The sequence below is a fragment of the Microtus ochrogaster genome, chromosome 5 (assembly GCF_000317375.1).
Source record: "Microtus ochrogaster isolate Prairie Vole_2 chromosome 5, MicOch1.0, whole genome shotgun sequence".
NCBI classification, from domain to species: domain Eukaryota; kingdom Metazoa; phylum Chordata; class Mammalia; order Rodentia; family Cricetidae; genus Microtus; species Microtus ochrogaster.
This window is the reverse complement of record NC_022012.1, coordinates 91,446,386-91,469,586: the sequence shown is the minus strand read 5'-3', so window position 1 is coordinate 91,469,586 and position 23,201 is coordinate 91,446,386. Positions and strand designations below refer to the sequence as shown.

Genomic DNA, 23,201 nt, shown 5'->3' with positions numbered 1-23,201 from the left:
TGTGTGTATCAGGAAGAGGGACGCGTAACTGAGCAGGTGTTACACAGGGGAGATTCTCACCCTTTAGGGGAGGACAGTTGTTTCTGGAGACTCAGTCCTTATCGTCCTTTTAGTTTCCCGCTAGAACACTCTAGAAATAATAGTTTCTCAGGCTAAAACTTTGAGCCTAGCGTGTAAGGCCTACAGTTAGTCCCAGGCCTTCACCCCAGCTGTCACTCTGCTTTGCAGTTTGTTTTCTCGTGCCGTTACCAAGTCTGTAGTTGCAGTTCCTCCCAATCTTTGGCTCCTCACTTTTCATCTCTAAACTGGGAGTGGAACTTTGGCCTGACACATGCTAAGCAAGTGCTGCCTCTCGGCTGCTGCCCGTCTGCATATGTAAACTTTCAGATTGCAGGAGACCTGCTGCTCTCTCAGCTTCCTCTAATAGGAATGTAACCATAGTACAATCGCCACACCTAAGAATGAACATTTGTCATTTCTCCATTGTCTTTTATTCAGATGGTAGTAGTAGTCTAGAATAGTTGCCTCTGGTCTTCATTTATTCTGCAGCCAGTCTTTGCGAAAATGACCACAGTTAAACCTGTGTCTTTCCCTAGCTGTTGGGATAAAAGTTAAATTTTTAATATACTCAAAAAGTCCTTTATTTATGATATGGTTCCAGGTGATTAAACAGTTGAACTTATTTTACTGATCTTCAGAAACCTTTTTGACTGTCACTTCTAGTTTTTGTGTCTCTCTGGTGGACGCCTTTGATGTCTAATAACTTTTCCTGATTTATTATTGTTTTGTCAGGGTATTTGTTTAACTTCTTTACCAGACTGTCAGTTTTAAGAGGGTTTATCATGGTCAGCAGTTGGGTCTGACATAGTTGGTATAATAGACGCTTATTAAATACCTGTGCTGGGTGTGACCTCTTAACCAAACAGCTTTTTTTTTTCTTTTTGGTTTTTCGAGACAGGGTTTCTCTGTAGCTTTGGAGCCTTTAACCAAACAGCTTTATTTGCTGTGTTGCCATTTGCTTATTTGCTTTTCAGCCAAGGGATTCATGTAGCTCTGGCTGGCCTGAACCTCTTTCTATGTAAACCAAGCTGGCCTTGAACTCAACAGCTCTCCCTGTGCCTACCTTTTGATGCTGTGGTTAAAGGCATGTGCCATCATACCAGGCCAGATACCAATTTCTAAAAAAGATTTTATTTATTTATTTTTGAGACAGGGTTTCTCCGTAGCTAAGGAGCCAGTCCTGGAATTCGCTCTGTAGACCAGACTGGCCTTGAACTCACAGAGATCCACCTGTCTCTGCTACCTGAGTGCTGGGATTAAAGGCCTGCACCACTACCTTTGCTCAACAAGAGTTAATATTTTTAAGTTATGTGTGTATTTGTGTTCTTGTGTGAGTAGGTATGTGTTGCATGTGGGTCCCTGCAGAGGAGAGGCATCAGTTCCCCTAGAACTGGAGTTAAGGCGGTTGTGAGCTGCCCATTGTAGATACTGGGAACAGACGCAGGTCTTCTGCGAGGGCAGTCAGTATACATCTTACCTGATGAGCACTCTTTCCAATCCCTTTGCTACCAATTTGTATCCCAAACTGGGCTCCATTTTCCTCTTGAGGATATGGGACCTTAAGAAGATCCTTTAATAGGAGATAGACTTGCAAATCAACTGCTCCAGTTGTTGGGGACTGGGAGCTTGTAGCTAGTTGTAGAATACATAGAAGAAAGTTAGCTAAGAAAAGGGAGAGATGGGTCTTTTCTGGGTAAGGATGGAGATTTTCTAGGGAAGTTTTTTTTTTTTTTCCCCCTTCCTGTTCTTTCCTAGTGGTTGTCACTGAGCTGGGCTGCGGGTTGCCATTTAACAGTCAGATGGGATTATACAGATGTAAGAGATTATTTTGTGGCCTTTCTGTTAACCACCCGAGTTTCAGCCAGCTTTGATAAAACCAACTGAAGAGCAGCTTTTCACTTACCAGTGTCTAGTCCTCAGAAATAGAGTTTTTGGCAGTGTAGGAATTCAGTGAGGCCATTGGGGCAGTGTAACAATTATGCCTTAAATATATCTCACATACTTTATCGTATTTATCATATTTAGAATATTTATATTCTATGGGACTTGGAATGTGGCTCAGATCTGGTTTAATTTCATAATACTGAGGTGGGAGACCACTTGGCCTTCCTTTCATACTGCTTCTATTTCCTCACAGGCTCTAGTGCTAAAACGAAGTACATCTCCTCCAAAAAGACTTCTTTGATCACACTTGCTGTCTTAGCTATTTTTTCCTGTTGACTCTTGTAACATTTAACATCATTGCTACTTTGCCCTGTGTGTGCTGATGCACCTGCTCCTTGTATGCTCATATCTTCTCTATTCCAGTCCAGGGTAGCTGCTAATAGGCAGCTGCTTACTTAAGTTTCTTCTTCCTTTTCTTTCCTTTTTCCTGAGTTTTTAGAAGTTAAGAAGCCTTGAAAAGGCCCCTGCTGGTGACTTTAGGGCTTGCAAAAAATGGACAACAAGGTCTTTGCTGTAAATAAATTTGCACTTAAGTAGAAAAGATGAAAAAAATAGCATTTATCAAGTACTTCATTTATCATTTGTAAGGAATTAAAAAACTTTCTGTACCAAAGATATAAAGCATGTGCATGAATAAATGAAAAGCTGTGTAAAACACTAGGAGCTCTTCATCCAACAAATACTTACTAGAGGGGTGCGTGTGCCAGCCACACTGGTAGATGCAAAGAATACTCTTAGTTTCCATTGAGCTTACAGGTGTGTGTGCGTGTGTGTGTGCGTGCACACACATGTGCCAGCCACACTGGTAAATGCAAAGAATACTCTTAGTTTCCATTGAGCTTATAGGTGTGTGTGTGTTGGGAGGTGCAGGAAATAATGAGGCAATAAGTTTAGGAGCTAAAGAGGTGGCTTAGTGGTTCTGAGCTTTTGTTGCCCTTGCAGAAGACCTGAGTTAAGTTCTTAGGAGCCAACTTAGGTGACTCACAACTGCTGGTAACTTTAACAGCTCCAAGTTATCTATTGCCCTCTTCTGACCTTCATGGATGTAAGGATGCACACATGTCCCAAATAAGAATAATGAAGAAAATAGCGTAAGTTCTGTTTTAAGCATTTGTGTGCGTGTACGTGCGCACACAAGATTGAACTAAGACCCTCACACTTGCTAGGCAAGAACTCCACTACTAAGTTTACAGCTGCATGATGGCTGGGAAAACAGAATTTAATAATTGTTATTTTATGAGATAGAGTGTTTATGTAGCCCAAGGTGGCCTTAAAAACTAGGGAGTGAAAGGAATGGCTCAGTGTTTAAGAGCTCTGGCTGCTCTTGCAGAGGGCCCTGGTTCAGCTCCCTCAACTCACATGGTACTCAACCATCCATACTCCTGCTCCAGGGTCTGACACCTCTCCTGACCTCCATAGGCACCAGGAACGTACATGGCGTACAGACATACATGCGGGAAAAACACTGAGACACAGAAAACAAATAAATAAAATTTGAAAACCCTTTGTATAGCTGAATGTGTCCTTAGACCTTTATTCCTCTTGCCTTCCTCTCCCAGGTGCTAGGACTGCTTGCATGTGCCATCACATGTGGGAACCCGGTTCTAAGTCCTGGCCTTCATGTAGCCCTCAGTCTAGCAGAGCCAGACAAGTAAGCTCATATGTCCTGTGTAGTATTTACATGCCATAATGGGAGAAGGTGCACAGGTGCTTGGAAGTTAAGGGGTTCTTGGAATTCCAGCCTAAGGCCTCTCATATCTGGAAAAATAAAGTTTTGCCTTTTTAATTAAAAAAAGAAAGAAAGGAAGAAAGAAAGAAAGAGGAAAAAAGGAGGAGTAGCAACCTTGGGGAACCTGGGTGCTTTGGGAAAACATTCAATACCTACACTGCCATCAGATTGCTAAGTTAAGATTCTATGGGGACACATGTGGTGCAGAGGAACTGTAGGGTTCAAGGTCCAGAGATAGAAGCATTAAGTTGTTTTGTGAGACTACATCTTAGGAGTGGGGTCAGAAGGGATAAGAATAAGACCAGAGGGTCCCTGGTATTACTCAGGATTCTTCAAAACATTTTATCATCCTTTGTTAATTTAAATTTTATAAACTGAGATAGAGTTAGGCTTTGACACAGGTTTCACTACTCTGGATTTAGTTGATAACTTTGTCATTTCAGCTTATTTCTCTTTGGTGTGAAAATGGTTAATCATTTCAGAAAAATTAAGCGAACTGATACTTTACTAAGACTAAACATCCCCCCTCCCAAGACAGACAGACAAAAGATCTTACGTTCTGTTCATTAGTAATTATTCTCTGTGGGCCAGACTTCCCAAGATAGTTTTTGAAGTAAAAGTATGTGTCCCATTGGAGGTTTCTGAGGTACCAGGCCAGGCTGTGATAAACAGTGCATGTTTTCTCTTTCAGAAATCCCTAATGCAGAGTCTAGAAGGAGGAGAGTCAAAGCTGACTGAGGGGGCACTCCATCATTTCCTGGTTCAGCCTTTTTAGATGGAATCTCCCCTGTGTATCCTGGTCTTCGTTCCTCTCAAGTGCCAGGATTAGAGGTGTCCAGCCTGGCCTGAAGGCCTTTATGAAGAATTTAGTACTTTGAAACCCCAGAGAAGATTGTACTATAGTCCTGGTATACCAAATATGGATTGGCTAATTTATAGGGTTTCTTTAAGCTGGAATTTAATTAGTAACCATGTATTTTCTTCTTTGTAGAAAGAAATTCAAGCTATGAGTCAGTGCCATCATCCTAATATTGTGTCTTACTACACGTCTTTTGTGGTAAAAGATGAGCTGTGGCTAGTCATGAAGCTACTAAGTGGAGGTGAGTATACTGTAGTGGAATGCTAAGTCCATGGGTTAAAAATTTAATGCAAATTTCCCAGCACTCAGGAGCAGATGCAGGCGGATCTCTGAGATCAAGGCCAGCCAGAGTTACTTTGTGAGATCTTGTCTAAAATTGAATAAAATTCTTCTTACCCTGATAGGGTTTTGTTGACATTTTACATTTAAAGGTACTGAGACTATAGTTCAACTAAACAGATGCTAGTGTGTAGCTGCGCTAGGCTTCACACCTTTTGTTTGGCTGTTCCAGCATCTCTGTTATCTTAGTACAGTTTCCTCCCTTCCTCCCAGGACATCATCTGATTTTGTCTGTTTATCTAGATTTATTTGATTTTTCCGTTTTGGTGTCATGCCTAATCTGTATGTCTGTTTTCTAGCATCCTGAGTATTAGATTGAAAATTCAACTGGATGGAATTTAGGCTAAGATTTTTATGTCTGTGACGTTGTACATTCTATATTGTATCACATCCGTCTGAATGTATCTTTAATAGTAATGTTTGTTTTGTTTGCCTAAGGTTGTGACAGCCCAGTTCTCTATATGAGAAGGATTTTCCCTTGTAGCTAGCAGGGAATCTGTGAGATGAAACTTTGCCACTATTATCGAGGTCCCTATAGGTCTTATATTTTATATATTTAGCATTCAGTCCATGTTTAAATGAGTTAATTCATTAGAAAGTTTTTATTATTATTATTATTGCATTGTTTCTTTTTTTGTTTTGTTTTTTAGAGACAGGATTTCTCTGTATATCCCTGGCTGACATCATTTCTTTTGTTAAATATAAAATAAGAGGAACCTTGCCCTATTAACTGGGGCTCTTTACTCTGTATTGCAGTTTCCATTAAAAAGTCTGAGGGCAGGTAAGATGGCCCATCTGACAAAAACAAACAAACAAAAAAGAAAACCACTTTCTGTAAAGGGCAAGCCTCATGCCTGTTCGACTCTGGGACCCATGTGACGGTAGGACAGGAGGACTGCTCCACAAGGCCGTCTTCTGAGCACATGTGCTCTGGAGAACTCATGCTTGTCCCAGTAACAAATACACATTGAAATACATATAAAACATTGAGCTGGGTGAGTGTTGTAAAATGTGCGGCGGGGCGTCCCCAGCACTCTGGCCGCCTGCTAGCTTATGCCCGAAATAACAACACACAAACTGTATTTATTTAAACACTGCTTGGCCCATTTCTATCTAGCCTTTTCTAGGCTAATTCTCACATATTAATTTAGCCCATTTCTAATCATCTGTGTCGCACCGGTCTTACCGGGAAGATTCTAGCCTATGTCTGTCCTGGGTCGGAGCTTCATCGGTACATCTTCCCGGGAGCGGAGAGCATGGTGTCTCTCTGAGGTGTCTGCCCCCAAGAGGAGAGCTGTCGAGTCTGAGCTCACTTCCTCTTCCTCCCAGCATTCTGTTCTGTTTACTCCTCCCACCTATGTTTTAACCTATGAGGGCCAAGCAGTTTCTTTATTGCTTAACCAATGAAATCAACAGATTGATATATGACACTCCCACATCAGGTGAGGGTGGCACACACTTTTAATCACAGCACTCTGGAGGCAGAGGCAGATAGATCTTTGTGAATTTGAGGCCAGCCTGGTCTACAGAGCTAGTTCTAAGGTAGCTTGGGCTACACAGAGAAACCCTGTCTCGAAAAACAAAAAACAAAAACCCACTCCAAAACAAAACAAACAAAAAACAACAAAATTGATTGTTGGCCTGGAGAAAGATTACTTAGTAGTTAAGAACATTTGTTGGATTAATTTCCATTTTTTGTACCCACAGAATGGCTTATAATCATCTGTAACACCAGTTCCCCAGAATCTGATGCTTTCTGACCTCTGGGGGTACTGGACACATACATGGCACATATATATAAACATATGTGCTCAAAGTACTCATACACATAAAATAAATCTAAATTAATTTAAAAAAATTTATTGTTGAGCTGAATATGATGACCCAGCCCTATAATCCCAGCACATAGGAAGCTAAGGCAGGGAGATTGCAGGTTTAGGGGTCAGTTTAGACTGTATATAGCTGGTTCCTTGCTGTTTGATTCTAGATTTTTTTCCTATGTGTGTGCATTTGTGCGTGTGTGTTCGAATGTGCATTTGCATGTGCACAGGCATGTTTGTTTTTATGTGTTTTGTTCATATGTGTGCAGTTGTGTGCATGTGTAGGCAAGAAGACAATTGTAATTTTTATTCCTTAGATGTTCTCCACTTTCCTTGGTTTGAGACAGGGTCTTTCAGTGCCCTGGTCTTTGGCAAGTAATCTAAGATGGCTGGTCAGCACACCCCAGGGTTTTGTTTATATCCATCTGTCCAGTGCTGAGGTCATAAGACCAAGTCACCACATACAGCTTTTTTTCCCCCCAAATGGTTTCTGGGAACTGAACTCAGGTCTTACTGCTTGATTTTTACTGACTGAGCTGTCTCCCCAGCTGTATTTTTTTCTTCCCATATCTAGAGTCAGCCAGTCTTCTAATGAGTCTGAAGGCTGGCATTATAAAGCACAACTTAGATACTTGGCTTGTCCATTGCCGTGGCCTCAGTGCTTTTAGAACTTGCAATATTATATGTTACAAGTAAATCTTAATTTCACATCAGTATTTCTTGTTTGAACATAATATAAATTTATAAGACTTTTTTTATCCACTCCTACCCCTATAAAACTATTAAAGTATTATACTTGAATCTGTTTTCTCTTGCACAGAATATTTTGATTTCAATATTAGAATAATTATATATTTTTTCTTGTAACCTATATATAATATACACAAATACATGGACATTTGGTATGTGTGGATTCAATTTTTTTTTTTTTTTCCGAGACAGGGTTTCTCTGTGTGGCCCTGGTTGTCCTGAAACTCGCTCTGTCGACCAGGCTCTCTTTGAACTCACATTCACCTACCTCTGTCTCCCAAGTCCTGGGATTACAACTGCCTGGCTGATTGAACATTTTATGGTTTTCTGAAGACACATGCTATATGTAGTGATACATCTCCTCTTCCCTTTTTGGTAAGGCTTCGGTTTGAATGTGTAGCAAGATTGGTAGGACTTGTGAGTGATGGAGCCACTCACCCTTCCTGTTCTATGTTGCTTGGTTTCTGTGTGCATTTGCTTTTTGTAAGGAAGTGTGATTGCCCATTTTATAGTGTTCATTAAGAGAAGGAGCAATGTGTAAAAGGAACAGCAGGCTGCTTCCCGCCGCCCGGCTCCCGGCCACCAGCTAGCTTTACCCAAAATAATTACATGGAAACTGTATTCATTTAAACACTACCTGGACCACTGGTTCTAGCCTCTTACTGGCTAACTCTCACATCTTGATTCACCCATTTTTAATAATCTGTGTAGCACCACGAGACTGTGGCTTACTAGCAAGATTCTAATCTACATCCGTCTTGGGCCGGAGAATCATGGCGTCAGCCCAACTCTGATTTCTTTCTCCCAGCATTCAGTTCTTTCTACTCCACCCACCTAAGGGCTGGCCTATCCAAAGGCCAAGGCAGTTTCTTTATTAACCAATGAAAGTAACTCATAGACAGATGACCCTCCTACACCAACAATGCACATTTATTTAGTGTGCAGTAATGCTTCCTCAGAGAGACAGACTGTAGAATAAAATACACCTTTCTCTTTAGTCATTGCATGTCACTAGGAAAGAGTGTCCACTCTGAACTGTACCTGCTTACTGAATGAGAATGCCTTTCTGCATTCCAGGGTGTTGATGTGGTGACACAAGATTGCACAAGAAAAGCATCCACCTCCGTGCTCTCATGTAGGAGGTGCACAGAGAGCGAGCTCAGTTGTATAGGAGTCTTCCCTTGCTACCCGAGGCTTTCAGTGTAGCCGGAGTCACCCCTTTGTGTTAATCCACTGTGACACACTGGAGACATGAATTGCTTAGTTAAAGGCCTGTTTCTTGTGATTGTCACTAACACCAACCACCTTTCAAGATGTTTTTTAGAACCATTCTCATCTTTGTCATATTCTAAGAGAGAAAAATATAGATAATCCCTTGAGCTAAGCAAGACCCAGCAGAATATCTATTTAGTAGTGATGAGCTTTGCATGTTTAATCAGTAGTAGTGAATTTTTAGTTAGTTTTTTTTTTTTTTGGCATCTATTAGCTTATAATGGAATAATGAACTAAACAAAATTTGGGCCCTCTGAAACCTCAATGGCTCAGAAAAATGTTAGTAGTTGCAGTAGTCATTAAGGCTTGGGGACATAGTTCAGTGTTGGAATGCTTCTCTAGCATGGGTAAGGCCCTGACTGTCCTCAACCCTATAAGAAAAAGAGAATGAATAATAGCTAAATTTTTATGTAAGCATATTTTTAAAATAAAAGCAAAGTTAGGAAAGTAACAGAAATCAATTCATTTGATTAACAGGATTCTTAAATTAGCAGTTGCTTCACTTTGCCCATATAATTATTATTTTAAATATCTTTAAATTTTTTATTTTTATTAGATATATTTATGTGTGTGTTGTATACTATGAGTAGGCAGTACCCACAGAAGTCAGAAGAGGGCATTAGAGCCCCTGGAACTGGAGTTAAGGACAGTTGTGAACCAACATGTGGGTGCTGGGAACTGAAGCACATTTCTAGCCAGCTTTTCTTCGGTTATCCCGTGTACCTTTTGCCTGTGGGCTTTCACCTTTCTATGTACCTTTCTTTCCTCATTCTATGGCTGGCTGTGTGGCCGCCCCCTGGCATCCTCTTCTCCTTTTTCTTGCTCTTCCTCCTCCTCTTCTAGATTTCCTCTTTTCTCTCACCATGCCAGCCACGCCTATCCTTTCTCCTGCCTAGTAGCTATTGGCCATTCTGCTCTTTATTAGACCAATCAGATGTTTGAGGCAGGCAAAGTAACACTGCTTTACAGAGTTAAATAAATGCAGCATAAACGAATCTAACACGTTTTAGACTACCATTCTATAACACACTGCTGTTTGGTATATATCATTCTGTGTTCAAACTGTGATGGCACAGAGATTATTTTGGGGGAATAGAAGAACTATGTTCTTAATTTTTTGCTTTGTTACAAAATTTGTACTAAAATCTTATATATCAGTATTTTATTTACTTTATTGTTGTAGTATGAGCGGCGGGGCTGCGTCCCCGGCACCCGGCCCTAGCTTAGCTTATGCCCCGAAATAATTACACGGAAACTGTATTCTTTTAAACATCGCTTGGCCCATTATATCTAGCCTTTTCTCGGCTAACTCTCACACCTGGACTAGCCCATTTCTAATAATCTGTTTAGCCCACTAGGTGGCTTACCAGAGAAGATCTTAACCTGCGTCTGTCTGGAGTGGGAGAATCATGGCGACTCCCTGATTCAGCTTTTCTCTCCCAGCATTCTGTTCTGTTTACTCCTCCCACCTATGTTTTAACCTATGAGGGCCAGCCAAGCAGTTTCTTTATTTTTTTAACCAATGACCTTCCTCCATCACTTTATTCTAAAAAATGCTTGAGTTTTATTTATTTTTTCTTTAAAAATTTCTTTTGGAGACGGATTTTCATATAGTATAAGGCTGGCCTCTTCTAAACTTGCTGTGTATTGAGGATGACCTTGAACCCTATTCATTTAATCTGCACCTCCTGAATACTGGGGATGCAGGGATCACCATATTGGTTTATGCAGTGCTGGGGATCAAAGCCAGCCTTATACCTGCTAGATGAACCCGCCCTCCCTCCCTCCCTCCCTCCCTTTCTTTGCTAGCTCGCATTTTAAAGTTCAAAAACTGAGTTTTCCCTGTACGGTATTTCTTGCAGACTGTGGTTAAGGACATACTATAGTACACACTCCTACAACTGTCTCCAAAATCCCTATTTTTCTTTAGTAAATTGGGTTAATTGGGCTGTCCAGTGATAATCATTAGTCTCTTTCTGCTTAGCATGTTTTACCTTCACGTTTCTTTTAGTTGACATGAAAATTTCTATGTAACTTCGGTGTTTGAGAAGCATTATCACTGAATTAAATGCTACAGTGTTGAGTAAATCAAGTGGCTGAGCTCTCTGTTGTATATGTGCAAGTGAGTTTTCATCTGGTAAAAAGGAATCTTAATCCAGAAAATGCTTGCATAGGACTGCCCTGTCGGCAAGTCTGTGCTGCATTTCCCTGATTAATGATTGCTGTGATAGGGTCCAGCTCACTGTGGCTGCTGCTGCTCCTGTAGAGACTATGAGAAGGCACCCTCCATGGCCTCTATATCAGCTCCTGCCTCCAGCTTTCTCCTGCTTGAGTCCTGCCCTGACTTCCACAGCTGTGGCTGTGACTTGGAAGTTGTAAGCTGAAATACCCTTTCCTGCCTCCCAAGTGCTGGTATTAAAGGCATGTGCCATCATTCTTGGCTTATATCTTATTTTGTAATAATTTCTAGATGTCAATATAATAAGATTTAATTTTTCTTTTGTTGCTTGATGTTTTGAGAAAGGATCTCATTGGCTGGGTTGAGCTGGAACTCAGTGTATAGTTCAGTCTGGCCTTGACCTTAGGACAGTCCTGCCCGAGCCTTTGAGTGCTAGAAGTGCAGGGTGGGCATACTTGTTAAATGAACAAATTCTGTCGATTTAAAGTTCTATCAGATCCCTCTCCCCCATTTCCAGTCTTTTAAAATTTTAAAAATTCTTAAAGCTTTAAACATGGCATTTTATTTTCTCACTAAATAGTTCTTGTGGCCTTTTTCCTAAGAGTGAACATGTGGTCTCATTGATTCAGTCACTTTTCTTCAGGGCTTTCTATATGACTGGTAAACTCAACAGAACTGAACTTCTCCCTAGTCCTTGATTACAAGTTTGTAAATCCCAGTATCAAGGAAGGCAAAGTCCTGTAATGTGTGTGAGTATTGCGTGAGTTTGGAACCTCTCTAGCTCCTTAGCTCAAGGGAATAAAATGCCTATCTCCTGAGTGGTGGTGGACTGGCTTCTAGGGGGAGAGTTAAGAGACTCATCCTTGCAGGCAGTTCTCTTGTCTTCATCCCTTTCTTCTTTCTCCCCTCCTCTTCTCCTTAATATGGTATTGGTGCTGGAACTCCAAGTAGGGATTTTATTTTATTTTATTTTTAATATTTATTTATTTATTATGTGTATAGCATTCCTTCCACGTGTGCCTGCAAGCCAGAAGGGGGCACCAGGTCTCATTATAGATGGCTGTAAGCCACCATGTAGTTGCTGGGAATTGAACTCAGGACCTCTGGAAGAGCAGTCAGTGCCCTTAACCTCTGAGCCATCTCTCCAGCCCGATTTTATTTTTTCTTTCAAGGCTGGCTCACACTATGTTGCTCTGGCCTGGAACTTACTGTGTAGACCTCGAACTCAGTGATTCACCTGTCTCTGCCTCTGAAGACAGTTGGGGAATCACTTCTGTATCTCTTCTGTAGGCAGTGAAGTTCAGATTTCTGTATGTGCTTTCTTTCTGAGAATATAGTTACCATCTTCTGTTCTCTCTTGTGTTTTTCCTTATTTACGCGTAAGGAGTCTTTCTTAGTCAGTTGCCACTGCTGGGCCAGACTTGATTCTGCACAAGCTGTTCTATCACAAATGTTGTCTGTGGACTGTTCTTGAGCCTTTAATGCCTTCCAGCAGTTCTGTAACACAGGATATGGCTGTCAGTTCTTTTCTTAGGCACTTGGGCTCTATTATTGTTGTTATCGTTGTTATTATTATTATTAGATCAAGATTATTGAGTCCTTAAATTATTTTGGAGGGTTTGAGGTTGTGTTTAATTGCAGTCCAGGCTGGCCTTGAGAATTGAGAATGACCTTCAACTCCCAATCCTTCTGCCTTCATTTTGCAAGTGCTAGTATTGCACACACACACACACACACACACACACACACACACACACACACTACCTCACCTGATTTAAATCATTTGCTCTTAAGTGGGAGCTCAAAGAAGCGTGTGTTGAATTGTGTTGTAAGGAGGATGCTAGTTAGTTCTTGGCCTCTTAGCCCTGAAATAATCACACAGAAACTGAATTAATTAAATCACTGCTTGGCCCATTAGCTCTAAGTTCTTATTGGCTAACTCTTACATATTAATTTAACCCATTTGTATTAATCTGCTTATCACCACGTGGCAGTGGCTTACGGCTAAAGTTCCAGCATCTCTGGCAGGACTACATGATTTCTCCCTCTTCCGTCTCCTATCTCCCAGCATTCAGTTTAGTGTTCCCTAGCTAAGTTCTGCTCTGCTATAGATCCAAAGCAGTTTCTTTATTAATCAATGGTATTCACAGCATATAGAGGGGAATCCCACATCAGTGCTGGTTTTTTTTTTTTTCGGGGGGGGGGGGATTGAGGCTAGGGTACTCTGCCTCTGAGCTGTACCTCCAGCCTCCTAGACTATCGTTTCTTATGATTTTGGAATTAACTTTCTTAAGTGAGTCAATTAAGAGTATGCAGTATTTTCAGTGGACTGAGTGGTTTTATTTTCTTGAAAAAAGAGAGTGTAAGTGGTAAACAGTGCATGTAGAGAGGGCAGCGGAGTCAGCTCCATGCATTTTTATGAGTCTCTGTCAAAAGTTTTTGGGTGCAAGTAGTTTTGATTTTCAGTGTTCTGTGGTTTTAACTGATGTGTAAGAGTTCATTCCTCCTGCTCCCTTGTTTGGTAGGTGCAGCATCTTGCTTGCTGAGAGGAAGGAAATGTATTGATGAGACATCTGGGCTAAGGGAAAACTGAAATTGCTGTTATTACCATGTTTATCTTTGCCTTATCTGTTTTATTTATGTATTTGTTATCCTAGAATTTTAGCCTTTAAGTTAACTTGATTACTGTATTAGTCTGGGTTATCTAGAGCAACAGACTCTTAGAGAATGAATCTCTCTCTCTATAAAAAGGGGATTTATTAGAATGAGTTACAGGCTGTTGGTGTAGGAGTTTCTTCTGTTTTTGTGTTGCTTTCATTGGTTAATGAATAAAGAAACTGCCTTGGCCTAGTTGATAGGGCAGAACTTAGGTAGGCGGAGTTTTTGTGTTGCTTTCATTGGTAAATGAATAAAGAAACTGCCTTGGCCTAGTTGATAGGGCAGAACTTAGGTAGGCGGGGAAGACAAAACTGAATGCTGGGAGGAAGAGAGGTAGAGGAGGAGAGGGACATCATGGAGCCACCAGACACAGACATGCTGAATCTTTCCTGGTAGACCACGAACTTGTGGTGATATACAGATTAATAGAAATGGGTTAAATCAAGATGTGAGAGTTAGGCGATAATAGGCTATAGATAATGGGCCAAGCAGTGTTTTAATTAATACAATTTCTGTATGGTTATTTTGGGGCTAAACTGGCCTGGCAGCTGGGATGAACAAGCGTGTCCCTCCCTGCAACAGGCTGTCGTCTAGGTAATCCAACAATGGCTGCCTATGAACAAAAAGTCCTAGAACACAGTAGTAGTTGTTCAGTCCACAAAGCTGGATGTCTCAGCTGGTCCTCAGTATATGCCAGAGTCCCAAAGTAGGCTTTGATGCTAGTGAAGGAATGGATTTGCTAACAGTGGCAAGTACAAGCAGACAAAGTGAAACTTCCTTCTTCCTTGTCCTTAATAGATTTCCAGCAGGTGTGGCCAAGTGACCTTCCTCCATCAAGGTTCGAATGTGTCTTCTGAACTCAAAAGAGCTGGATTAGAAGTAGTTCTTCCTACTTCAAATTAAGCAAAATCCCCTGCATTTTTTGATTTTAGTTAATTCTAGATGTAGTCAAGTTGACAACCAAGACTAGCATCACAGTGACAAATGTGATTTTTACTTTCCACATATGTCTTTATTGATTAGACCCATAGTTCAGTTGTATTTTTACATTCTTAGTTGTAAAATACTGCACAGTCTAGTCTGGGTTGAAAACTGCTTTGGTTAGTGGTATCTTATATTAGAGTGTTATTGATTGATGTGGTTTCCCAGGTCTCCTTCACAGTTGATCAGAATCCTGCATTAACCCTTATAAGTTCTGAGAGAGCTTAAGGACACACTGGTGTAACACACCACTTGGATATTAATTACTTTCTGTTTTAGGTTGCAATTTAGAATTTGAAGCATCTGTATTTCCTTGTATTTGCTGCTTTATCCTTTCTTTTTCACATAACTTATGTAAATGTTCTAATGTGCTTTGATTCTAAACTAGATCTGAATATGGGATGAGTAAAAATTTTTACTGGATTATGTTTCCTGTTTTCAGGTTCTGTTCTGGATATTATTAAGCATATTGTGGCAAAAGGGGAGCATAAAAGTGGAGTCCTAGATGAGCCGACCATTGCTACAATCCTTCGAGAAGTCCTGGAGGGATTGGAATACCTGCATAAGAATGGGCAGATTCACAGGTTTGTGCAGGGCTACACTGGTCTCCTTCCCAGGGTGTGTTGACTGTACTTGTGCCTCATTGAGAGACAGTATCTTTACTTTATGAATTTGTTGCATTTCTGAGCCCTGTGCTTTATGTATTTATAGTTTCAGTTTGTTTTGCTGATTATAGTTTGAATTATACAACACATAAATAATAAAAAACCAATAAATTTAATAAAACAAAAAACAAAATGTAAGCCCTGCATGGTGGTGCACGCCTTTAATACCCGCTCTCAGGAGGCAGAGGCAGTTTTGATGTTCCATAGCAGACTTGGGGACAGCCAGGGTTGTATGATAAGGCTCTGTTTCAGCAAACAAATGAGGAAAGTGTTTTAGTAAAATTGGAAATGAAAACACAGATCAGTTTAATTTTTGCCGAGAAGATAATTACTGGTAATATTTGGAATATTTCCTTCCATTTTCCTTTCTGTTTCCTAAAGTACTTAAGGTAATGGTACTTATATAATTTTGTCTCTCATTTTTGGGGTGCTAGGGATTGAACTGAGACTCTTGTGTATGCTAGACAATGTGCTACCACAGAGCTATATATTTATAACCTTTAAAAATCAAAACAACAACAAAACACCAACTTTTAAAAGTCTTGCTAACATGGGGGCTGGAGAGATGGTTCAACAGTTAAGAGCACTAGTTGCTCTTCCAGAGGACCTGGGTTCAATTCCCAGCACACACATGGCAACTCACAACTGTCTGTAACTCCAGTTCCAGGGATCTGATACCTTCACACCAATGTACATTAAATAAACTTAAAAAAATAAATTAAAAAAACCCCAACAACAACAAAAACCAAATAAAAGCCTAGGCTGCCTTTAACTCCTAATCCTCTTGCCTCACCCTTCCAAGTCCTGGGATTATAGGTATATGCCACTATGTCCACACTGTCTATTGCTCTCATTTTATTTTATATCTTAAGTAGTTTTCTAAATTACTGCAAAGTTCTTTGTTTTTTTTAAATATTTATTTATTTTTTTATGTATACAATATTTTGTCTGCATGTATGCCTGAAGGCCAGAAGAGGGCACCAGACCTCATTACAGATGGTTGTGAGCCACCATTTGGTTGCTGGGAATTGAACTCAGGACGTTTAGAAGAGCAGGCAATGCTCCTAACTGCTGAGCCATCTCTCCAGCCCCAGCAAAGTTCTTTGTTAAGTACTACTTTTTAATTAGAGCTTTAAGCTTTTCCTTTTTCCATAATCAGCAGTCTGGACCTAGTGCTACCACCACCTGAGAACTGAGTGATAGACACTGTATGTAGACATAGATTTGTGTAGATAGACACTGTATGTAGACATAGATTTGTGTAAGCTCCCTTTCCAGACTCCTTTTGGGGGCTACCATCTGGTCCAGTGGAGTTGCTATTGCCACAGGAAATGAAAGGCTTTTTCCTTAAGCTGTCTTTTGCAGCTGTATAAGGAGTTGGCTCCCTTGGGTCCTCTGGAGGATTGGAGTTTTGAGGTAGCACATTGAGGATTTGTATAAAAGATGCTTCTTGCCAGGTGGTGGTGGTGCATGTCTTTAATCCCACAATTCTAGAGGCAGAGGCAGGCAGATCTCTGTGAGTTCGAGGCCAGCCTGGTCTACAAGAGCTAGTTTCAGGACAGGCAACAAAAACTACAGAGAAACCCTGTCTTGAAACCCCCCCCCCCCAAAAAAAGATGCTTCTTGAAGTTTCCTCCTGTTTTTCTATCATTTTTATCTTCCTCAGAGTAAATTAATAAAGTCATAATTTTGGTGGAATATATGTGTGTATTTAAGTAAATAACTTTGTAATCATAAATGCTATGTGTTTCCTAATTTGTATCAGGGAATATCCAGCCATCTTGAATTCAGATACCAGAGAAAAGCATCAGAAATAGTAAAAAGCAAGATATTTTATATTGTCAGATCCATTTTGGAACAGTTGAGATCATTTGGAAAAATCAGTCTTTTGTTTTTATTTAGTTTATTACGATTTTATCCATGTATGTGATACTGCTTTGATACTATTCCTGCCCCATTATCCTCTTACCCCTTCCACTTGACTGCTTTCCCCCCATAAGCCCCCCTCTTGCTTCTATGTCTGTTATGAGTGTGCACATTTAATTAGTCTTGCTTGCTTGAGCAGTTACAGAGTTATTTAGTTCCGGGAGGGCAGTTATCGGTGCTATACCACTCAGGAATGCTCCTCTCCCTCTCCCTGCAATCATTAATTAATTGCTTATAGCCCTTCAGGGAGGACTGAGGCCTTATCAGCCCCTCTGCTACCACGACGGAATATTGTTGATGGGGGACTTTGTCTGACAGCACTCTGGCTCTTACCCCTCTGCCTCCTCTTTCTGATTCTTCCCTGAGTCTTGGAGATGATGATATGGACATCCCCTTTAGGGCTGAAGACTTAGTCATTGATTCTCAGCCTTCTGACCACTTAGGAGTCTCTGTATTTTTTTTTTTTTTTTGAGACAGGGTTTCTCCATAGCTTTTTGGTTCCTTGTCCTGGAACTAGCTCTTGTAGACCAGGGTGCCTCGAACTCACAGAGATCCGCCTGCCTCTGCCTCCCAAGTGCTGGGATTAAAGGTGTGCGCCACCACCATCCGGCAGGAGTCTCTGTATTAACAGTAATCCACTGCAGCCAGAAGCTGCTCTGACCAGCACCAATCTGTGGGTATAAATAGAAACATTTAGAAGGCAGTTTGATAGTGTGTCCGTTTAAGAAAGTAAGATTCCTATTTAGGGACTATGACTGACCAGGTTTATGGTACCAGGCATGAATTCCTGCTATGGAGAGGGTATCAATTCCAGTCAGATAGTGTCTGGTTACTCTCACTACAGGCATGCCATTATTGACCAGTTGACATATCTTTGCCTGGCAGGTTGGTATTGAAGCTGAAAGAGTTCATAGCTTAGTAATGCTGTTGTTTTTTATTTATTTTTTTCTGTGTTTTAGTTTGCTTTCTGTTACAATGATAAATACTGTAACCAAAAGCAGCTCAGAGTGTGGTGGGGTTTATTTGACTTACAGGTCAATGCAGGAACTTTAAATAGTGGGATAACACTACTTACTGGCATTTCTATACAGCCCAGCCACATGCCTAGGGATTGCACCCTAGCCTCATGCCTAGGGATGGGCCCTCCTACACTACATCAGTTAGCAAGTCATAAAATAAATTCCTCACAGACATGGCCAGGCCATTCTGGGGTTGAGGTCCTTTTTCAGTTGACTTCAGTTTGTGTCAGGTTGACTCCTGAAGCCAACTGTGCCATTCTCAGCAGCCTGCACAAGTGTTCTGTCACTGTGAAAGCTGTCCAGCAGGGAGGAGGCTTCCCCTCCGGTCCAGCTTGGTTACTCTGTGTCCTACAACCAAAGTGTGTGGCATCTTCAGCAATAGGATGTTTTAAAGATTTATTTTTATTTTACGTGTATGAATGAGCGTCTGCACGTATATTTGTACACTGCACATGCCTGGTATATGAAGAGGGTGTCATTCCCTGGAACTGAGTTACAAGTACTTGTGAGCCACTTGATTGTGGGTGTTAGTGATCACACTTTGGTCTTCTGCCAAGAGCAGGAAGATGACTCTTACCCATTGAGTCATCTCTCCAGGCCTTTGTCTTCATTGTTGAAAACTGTTCTGCGTACTATAGAGTTCTTGGACTACAATTTTTTGTTCATTTTTTGCTTTTTTAATTTAGTACTTTCAGTGTGTCTCATTAACCTGAGGCCACCGTTGTGCCAGTGTTAAGGCAATGTTAGCTGTGTAACTTCTATGCCCCTGCACGAGTTATTTTTTTTTTTCCGCTTTCAGCATATTCTCCTCCTTTGGGTTTGAGTTTTAACAGTTTTACTGTATTGCTGTTGGAGATACACATCATTTTCTATGTGTGGTTTCTTCCTTCTGTTTTGAATATGTAGATTAATTTTTTTCCTTTTCTATTTCCTTCTATTGGCTGTCATTTCATGTTTGTTGACATGCTTTTTTCTCAGATTTCTGAAGGCACTGTTGATTTTTCTTGTCTCTCCTTTAGACTGATAGTTCTGTCTTGAAATTTAAAGATTGATCTGGCATCATAAATCTGCTTCTAGTAAAATGACACCTTCTGGTAGAATATTCAGTAATCCACCCTTTCTCCCTCATTTCCCCTTCACTTGCCTGCCCTCTTATACTTACCTCCCTTCCCTCTCTCCTTACCTTTCTTCAGGTGTGCTTACATTTTTTTTATTTGAAGTCTGATGAATGACTGGAGGTCATACGCAAGTGGCAGTAGCCTCTGGGGCTTCTCTGCTTCCTGTGGATGCTAGAATGCATCTTTTCAGAGCCTGTGGCGCAGGCCAGCACTTTCTGACCAAGTCTCCTTTGCTCTTTGTGTGCATCTTCCCAGTTGGCAGGAGTGTAGCACAGCCAAGGCCTAGACTTTGTGTCCAGTGAGCAAGTGTGTGTCTTCAGTGTCTTTTTTTTTTTTAAGTTGGAATGCAACCACAGGTGGTAGAGTCAGTGTTTATCCTTTCTTGATGGCCAGCCCTCTCAGAAGGTGCTTCTGTTAATAGTGTCACTGTGTGTAGGAGCTGCCCATCACTTCCAATCAGATGGGGCTGAATATCTCTGGCTGGAGGTGTGTTGCTCAACGTGATGTAGAGCACACAAAGTGGTTCTTGCTCCAAAGAGGCTAAGAAACTGTTTATTCTGGAGCTAAATGTAAGTATCCATGGCCCGGGAACACAGAAATAGGTCACTTCAAATTCCATGTTCCAATGAGGCAGCAATTTCATGGAAACAAAGGAGGTCATAAATCAAGACACTGGAAATATCAGGTAGGTGATCACAGCAAAGACAGAACCCTCTTGTTGGATGGACCCTGAGGTTTCTGGTTGGTGGGAGATCGTGGTCTGCTAAGTCATTCATTTCAACAGGGCTCAGCTGATGGTCACGAGAATGTCATGTCAGATTGAGTGGAGGTGGGTGAGGTGGGGCAGGATAACAAGGGGCTAAAGATAAATTTTAATTAGTTTCTGAACTACAACATTCTGACCTCTCTCTTCAAAGTCTTTGATGTTGTAATCAGGTAATCAGCCTTGTGAAAACTGGAGTACAGGGTGTAGCTTCTTTCTGAGAAATTTTGTGCACAGTGATCCATGTGCCCTGTAGAAGCTCCACATAAATGGAACTGGGTTTGCCCTGAACCAGAACACCTAGGGCCCACTTTTCTTATCTGATATGATTCAGTTTTCCAAGAATGTTTCTAAGGTTAATTTCCAGAGCACTGAAATAATTGTTTCATCAAATAATGCCCATCAGTGAGGGTGATTTTTAAGATTTACCAGATGAACCCTACTTTTAGATTTTGTGTATTTCTCTTGTGAGATTACTCTAACAGTTACCCTACCCTTCATAGATATTCCTAAGGAAAATTTGTGAGGAGAAGAAGTTCTCTCTCTTTGTTCCTTACACACAGCACCCCCCTTACTTTTACTATTCTGGGAATCAAACTTAGGGCCATGTGTAGGGTATCAAGTGCCCTACCACTGAGCTACATTCTCAGGGTTATATTTTGTATTTTTAAATTAGTTCCTAAATAATAAAGTATGTATTGCTACATGCTAAGTGGTATATTGTTCTTACTAACCTTTGCAAGTAAAGAAAATGAGACTCCTTAAGTTAAGGCTTTTGTTTAAACTTTGAAAATGGGTCCACAAAGAAGTTTATCAGTGGCTTGTGGGTTAACTTTGAGTACAGTTCTGAGAAATTTCATGACTTTTTAACCTTTCTTTCTGGTGCTGAGATCGAACCTAGCTAGCATTCTGCAGGTTGGTGCAGGTTACCCGTGGGAGGTGTACCCCCAACCTGCTTTCTGGTAGCTGTCAGCGGAATGACACATTCAGCAGAGGAGATGCGCAGTCACGTAGAGCAGAGCTGTCTAGAGCTGTCTAAAGTTCTGTGTGGTGAACTCCGTACGGACACTCTTCTTTCTTAATGTTGCTTTGAGTTTTCTGACCTATATAGTTTTCTCTCTGAAAAACATTTTTTAAAAGTGTGTTTGTGTTTGTGTTCGGCACATCTGTGGGGTCCGTGGACATCCTAGGGTCACCACTCCTTGCCTGCTACCATGTTTTAAATAGGGCCTCTTTTTCATTCACTGCCGCCTTGTGAGCCTCTAGGGTTTTCTGAAGTACATTGAACATTCTTTTTTTTTTTAAAAAAAAATATTTATTTATTTATTTATTATGTATACAATATTCTGTTTTGCGTGTATGCCTACAGGCCAGAAGAGGGCACCAGACCTCATTACAGATGGTTGTGAGCCACCATGTGGTTGCTGGGAATTGAACTCAGGACCTTTGGAAAAGCAGGCAATGCTCTTAACCATTGCGCCATCTCTCCAGCCCCACATTGAACATTTCTTGAAAGAGCTTTGCTGATTACAGATTTTCTTAAATTTCTTTGCTTTATCTTTGAAGGATAATCACAGCAGGTAGAGATTAAATGTACTAAGAAATTTCTCTCTGTCTCTGTGTTTTTCTTTCAGTCTGCTTGTCTTTCTGTCTCTTCCTTTCCCTATGTCTTCCCAAATAGACTTCTATGTCCTAGAGTGTACTAGGAAAGGTTTTTGACACAAGGCCTCTCTCTCCTAAGCTGACAAATACCCCTGCTTTCTGTGTATAGCTTTCCATATTGTTTGGAATGATTATTTTTCCCACACTTACTACAAATTAAAGATTGTTAATTTTTCTTTTGTTTATTTTTTGTTTCTTTATACTTTCTTTAGACTTAATTTTTAAAGTTTTGATAACTACATTTTCTGTATCTGTGTGAGTATCTGCCATGTGCGTGAGACAGCCAGAAGAGGGCATTGGTGCCCCTGGAACTGAAGTTTCATCTATTGTGATGTGAGCTGCTTGATTTTGTTTGGTGCTAGGAACTAAAGTTGCTTCCTCTGGAAGGTCAGTAAGTGTTCTTAATAGTTGAGCCTTTTCTCCAGCCCCGAGTCTCACTCTTTAAGATATAGCAGAATCACATGAGAAACTCTAAATAATATTGCTATCTGGGTCTACTGTCAGAAATTCAGTTAATTGGTTTGGAATAAAGCCTTGGCACTGGAATTCCTAAAGGCTCTCCAGGTGATTCTAAGTCAGTGATTTTCAACCTTCCTAATGCTGTGACTCCTTAACACAATTCCTCATGTCGTGGTGACCCCAACTATTACTTATTTTCCTTGGTACATCATAATTATAATTTTACTACTGTTATATAATGTAATATTGTGTAATGTAAATATATGTGTTTTACAGTAATCTTAAGAGACCCTTGTGAGGGGCTGGAGAGATGGCTCAGCGGTTAAGAGCATTGCTTGCTCTTCCAAAGATCCCTGAGTTCAATTCCCAGCAACCATATGGTAGCTCACAACCATTTGTAATGAGGTCTGGTACCCTCTCTGGTCTGCAGGCATACATGCAGACAGAATACTGTATACATAATAAATAATTTTTTTTTTTTAAAAAAGAGATGTAGAAGGAGCAGTGGGTTGCGTCCCTCCACCCTAGTTTTATACCCGAAATAATTACACGGAAACTGTATTTTTTTAAACATTGCTTTGCCCATTAGCTCTACCTCTTACTGGCTAATTCTCAGATCTTGATTAACCCATTTCTATTAATGTATGTAGCACCACGAGGTGGTGGCTTACCGGGAAGGATCTTAACCTGCGTCCATCTTGGAGAGGAGAGTTATAGTGTCTGTCTCACTGCCTTCTTCCCAGCATTCTGTTCTGTCTTCTCCACCCACCTATGTTATGACCCATCAGGCCAAGCAGTTTTTAATAAAGAAACAAATAGACAGATGACCTTCCTCCATCAAAGAAAGGTAGATGTTTTCTCATGTGTGACCAGTGAAGTTGTCACTGCAGGTCTCTGTCAGGTTTTTTTTTTTTTTTTTTTTTTTTATTGACAGCATGTGCCAGTATGCAGGGTGACTGGAGTTCGAGCTTGTTAGCTTTTGAACTCATAGAGATCTA

The 23,201-nt window shown here is 40.7% G+C and overlaps 1 protein-coding gene across 2 annotated transcripts in view; it reads left to right on the top strand.

The window, feature by feature from the left end:
* The window catches only part of Oxsr1 (oxidative stress responsive 1), a 100,981-nt gene that overhangs the window by 32,116 nt on the left and 45,664 nt on the right, over nt 1–23,201 (top strand). Inside the window, exons 1-3 of one of the 2 annotated variants that reach the window (XM_026779236.1) lie at nt 4,588–4,641; nt 4,725–4,833; nt 15,034–15,175. In XM_026779236.1, coding sequence (XP_026635037.1) covers nt 4,740–4,833; nt 15,034–15,175 — 236 coding nt within the window. In that variant the 5' untranslated portion in view covers nt 4,588–4,641; nt 4,725–4,739. Of the gene's footprint in view, nt 1–4,587; nt 4,642–4,724; nt 4,834–15,033; nt 15,176–23,201 lie in introns of those variants that run through there. The other variant, XM_005348081.3, reaches the window with a different exon arrangement.